This window comes from Sciurus carolinensis, chromosome 11 (assembly GCF_902686445.1).
Source record: "Sciurus carolinensis chromosome 11, mSciCar1.2, whole genome shotgun sequence".
Lineage (NCBI taxonomy): Eukaryota > Metazoa > Chordata > Mammalia > Rodentia > Sciuridae > Sciurus > Sciurus carolinensis.
The window spans coordinates 17,646,346-17,651,194 of record NC_062223.1 but is presented as its reverse complement, the minus strand read 5'-3'; the positions used below and the strand labels follow the sequence as shown (position 1 = coordinate 17,651,194).

Below are 4,849 nucleotides of genomic sequence, written 5' to 3'. Positions count from 1 at the left end.
CATACATGATCATATGATAGACTAGTTTGTTTAATAAGAGCTTCTGTATCTAGAATAATTTTCTTCAGGTAGAGCTGAAAAAAGGCTTTGTAATAATCCCCAAATTTGAGACTGCAGCCAACTCAGTTCAACTGTCCTACTAAGTTCAGGTGAGACTTTGCATTAGTTCAAGAGCATACTTTCCAATCCCAATGTTAAGCCCTGAATTAGGTCTTAGAGTTCAGCTTTTTCATTTGTGTGATTCTCTAAAACACATATACTTGCCATAGCAACTATGTAAAAAGGGTTTTGAACCATGTCCCAAAACACAGTTTCTGATATAATGCTGTAACTGTCCAAACATCATGCACACATACACCTCCCTGCATACCCAGACACCTTTGGGAATTCTGAGACATGCAAATATGTCTTGCTAGAAAACTGATGTATGAGGAGAGGTCTCTCTTGATCCTGAGGCCTGAGACAGCTCAGCGAAATGTAGTTGCAATAAGATATAAGAATATCTTTATCCTGGTAATCTTTCTTTTTGGAATAGGAAGAGAGAACTGAGCCACATATTATACACTCCCATGTCACTAAATCAGTGGCAAAATAAAAATGATTGCATTGCCTCTTTCTGATGTTTCCTGGAAGCTGGTGAACTACCAATAAAGACTTAACCTGTGGCTGTGGTGTAATTGAAATATCCTTTGTGTTGGTGAGGAATCCCTGATGTTGAATCCACACTCTCACATAACTAATTAACTTATTTTTTTGTTTGAGACATGGGAACATTTTACCAATGGCCATTAACAATATGGTGTCAAGGATTCAGTACCATAATGGATAATAAGGTGCTCATTAACTAAAATGCTCTGTACAAAAAACATTTACCTTTCTCACTTTCATATTCTTCAGAACCAGGTCTGCTCTAGGCCAATTTTTCAGGTGATTTGGAAAATACTATGCCTTCCTCATTCCAACAACAAGCTCTGGGGACTCAGCAGGGAGAGTTGTTGACGTGGAGCTTCCTCTGCAGGGCATCTTTTACCTCCTTGTTGCGGAGGCTATAGATGAAGGGATTGAGCATTGGAATTATTATGGTGTAAAAGACAGATACGACTTGTCCATTGGAATCACTAGAGGATCCATGGGGTTGGACATAGGTGAAAATCACAGTGCCATAGAAAATGGCAATGGCCAGGAAGTGTGAGGCACATGTGGAGAGGGCCTTCTTGCGCCCAGCTGCTGAGCGCATCCTGCCAATGGCCACCCAGACCAAGCTGTAGGAGGTAAGAATGACTGTGGCTGGCAGAAAGGTATTCAGAGCGGAGAAGACATAGAGGACCATTTCTGCTGTGGTTGTGTTGGCACATACTAGGTGGAGAAGGGGTGGGATGTCACAGAAGTAGTGTGGTACCTGGTTTGACCCACAGAAAGGTAAAGCAAAGACGTTCCCAGTCTGAATAGTGGAATTGATGCCACCAAATGCGTAGGAAGCAGCCACCAACTGGATACATGACCCCTTGGTCATGAGAGAACTATAATGGAGGGGTTGACAGATGGCCATGAAGCGGTCATAGGCCATGGAGGCTAGTAGGAAGCTCTCAGTTGTCACAAACAATACAAAGAAGGCCAGTTGAACCACACATCCCTCAAAAGAAATGGACTTGTCAGATGCCAGCAAGTTGACCAAGAGCTTGGGTGTGACCACAGAAGAATAACAAATATCAATGAAAGAAAGGACACTGAGGAAGAAATACATGGGACTATGGAGACGGCAATCAGTGAAGATAAGTGCCATCATTCCCAGGTTTCCCACAAGTGTCATGACATAGATGAGCAGGAAGGCAACAAAGAGAAGCTCCTGGAGGTCCTGGTAATTGGAGAATCCCAGCAAGATGAACTTGGTTACCAGGGTGTGGTTGCTGCTAGCAAGGGCGAGTTCCTCAGATGTCATCTGCAGAGGTGACAATTGATAAGAACTCAAACAGTATTTCTTGAGTATGCCCACCACTGTGCAAGGCCAAATGAGGGAAGAAACCCCGCAAGTTTTAGGCTCCCTTCACAGAGGTTAAGGGAAGCATCACAGTGTGTTGGAAAGCACAAGGCTGGGAAGCCATATTGACATGGATGTTAGTTACCATTGTGGCACTTACTGGTCACGAGTCACTGGAGAAGCGGTGTCTGTGCCTTAGTTTCTTCATGTGTGAAATGAGGAAAATATGCCTCCTCTCAGGATTTCTGTGTGCTCTAAATGAAGAACCGAAAGTATAATCTCTAAATGTGAGGGACACAGTGTGTGGCATCCTCCCTAATCTCTTGTGCCTCCTAATATACAATATGACCACTGCTCCATTTGAACCTATTCCATTGTGTTTTTTCAAAATGAAGATGTAACTCACATGGCATTCAATTCACCATTTTTAGTTTACTCTTCAGTGGTTGTTGGTGTATTGACAAGTCATGCAAACATCCTTGGTTTTTCATTCCTGAACATTCTCATCACCCAAAAGAGAAAATCCATGCCATTAGTAGCCTCTCCCAATTCTCCCCTTCCCCCAGTTCTGGAAACCATTAATCTATATTCTGTCTCCATGGATTTGCCTCATTCTGGACATTTATACACATGGATTCATGTTACATATGTTCCACCCTCCCAAATTTGGTATTGGGGCTTGAACCCAGAGGCACTTAACCGCTGAGTCATGTTCCCTACCCTTTATGTTTTAATATTTGAGATAATTTGCTGAGGGACTTGCTAAACGGCTGTGCTGGCTTTGAACTTGCAATCCTCCTTCCTGTCTCCTGAACTGCTGGGATTACAAGTGTGTGCCACCATGCCTGGCAATATGTGCCCTTCTGTTTGTTTTCTTTCCTTCACCTTAATGTTTTGAAGGTTGATCCATGTTGTACCCTGTATCAGAATTCATTCTGTTTTGCATGTAAATATCCCTCAGGACATTCCCTCCTCTATGCCATAACCATCTTGGCCTCCACAAATCTACTGAATTGCCCATCACCTAGGAGATGGCAGCTTGGAAATGGTGTTTTGGTACTTGCTTGATTGCCCTCCAAGATGCTCATTCATGAGAGGAGTGGAAATGCCAGAGGTCTTTCCTTCCTCCCTACACTTTCCACTCTCTTCTGTTTCCCTTCACCTTCCTCTTGGATGGTCTGGGCTACATCCTTAAAATTGGTCCTAGGAGAATATCACCATTCATGTTCATCCATGTCAAGCAGGTTTGTGTTGAGGATTAGGATTAGCATGGTGTTACTGTGCAGAAGAATATGGAGACAGAGCCTCACCTTTCTCCACATGTTGTACCAGGTCCAGGGCAGGGCAGGGCAGAAAGAGCACTGGACTGACACGATGGAGCTGCTTTCTAGTTCCTGCTGCTACCCGTTTCCTCTCTTACCCTGGATGAGTCTCCTTTCCCTGGGCTTCTGATTTCTCGTTAGCAGAATCAAGGTTGGGAATAAGAGTGTTTGAAGTCACACCTGGTCCCTGCACTCCAGCAGCGAGTTTATCTTCCCTGAGCTTCCTGTCTGAATGTGGATCTTTGCACCAGTGTGTTCAGGAACACACAAAGAATCCATATGAACTTGTCTAGAAAAAAAGGGTGCTCTATACCTGATAATTATGGAGAATTTATGAGGTTCTCTAGCTCACAAAGATCTCTCTAAGTACCTTGGCTCCTCATAGCAGTAATCTCTGGCAAATATTTTGTAATGAAATTGCAAGTTCTGAGGAAACTTGTTAACATAAATTAATACATGGGAATATAAGGAGTTGTGTTATGGTGGAAATGCAGTTCAATGAACTGAGTTCCTTAGTTATGCCAGAAATCACACATGATACGTCTTCAAAATTACTTTTAATATTTTTTCATCTATTACTTAGAAAAGATTCTCCCTCTGTTTTGTTGAAATGTTTTGCTCTTTCAACACTTAAAATTACTCAAATCACTTACAAGAATTTTATAGGCAGATATTAAAGTCATTTACTTTTTTAACACCTACATCTGAAATTATATCTTGGTGTGGTATCCTAGAAAGTTTTTAAAAAATATTTTTAGTTTTAGATGGACACAATACCTTCATTTTATTTATTTTTATGTGGTGCTGAGGATCAAACCCAGTGCCATAAGTGCTAGGTAAGCACTCTACCCCTGAGCTTCAACCCCAGCCCTAGAAAGCTTTTTGTATGGTAGTGAAACACCTGTTAGTAATATTGAAGATGGGTTAGATGCATGCATTTCTTTTCAAAAGTGAGAGGAGGGCAGTTGTGAGGGGATGGGGGAGATGATTAGTGAGCACAGCTTTCCTTACAGATGCATTCCCAAGAAAATGGGTTTTAGGAAAGGGTTGATACAGACACTGAGATTCTGGAAAGAGATTCCCTTAAAATTGTTTTGCCTCTGAACGCTTTTTAGAGTCTTCACTTACCCCCAGGGACACAGAAGCCCAGTTGTAGACTGTGACCTTAGAACTAGTCAGCTCCTGAACTTCCGGAATCCCCTTTCTACCCTTGCTGGCTCTCTTTCCTCCCAGAGTTGGGTCTGTGATCATGTGACAGTGGGAGAAGCACTAAGACGCTCCACAGCCTTCACAGATCAGCTATCTGTTTGTGAAAAGGTCAGAATATGCATCTCTTGATTCCATCTTGCAAGGTTTAACCAGCAAAGTCAAGTCAGTATTTGGCCCTGGACTCCTGCTTCTCCACCAGCTGCCCCATGTCTTTCTGTCTACTCTTTCTTTTCTAACTTTCTTGAGAACTTAGTTTTATCCAAATCCTAATGTCCTTGCATCTCTGATCTAGAAATGAATATTATCTCTTTCATCTTTTCTAACAGGGCAACCCAATCCC

The 4,849-nt window shown here is 42.4% G+C and overlaps 1 protein-coding gene across 1 annotated transcript; it reads right to left on the bottom strand.

Annotated features, from left to right (window-relative positions):
• Nucleotides 1–979: 979 nt before the first annotated feature.
• Nucleotides 980–1,939, bottom strand: LOC124959085 (olfactory receptor 5B21-like). The gene has a single exon (XM_047517728.1). The coding sequence runs from the start codon at nt 1,937–1,939 to the stop codon at nt 980–982; it is 960 nt and encodes a 319-aa protein (XP_047373684.1).
• Nucleotides 1,940–4,849: the final 2,910 nt, after the last annotated feature.

Excerpts from the sequence above, each read along its gene's own strand:
- LOC124959085 (XM_047517728.1), bottom strand. The coding sequence starts at position 1,939 with ATGACATCTGAGGAACTCGCCCTTGCTAGCAGCAACCACACCCTGGTA.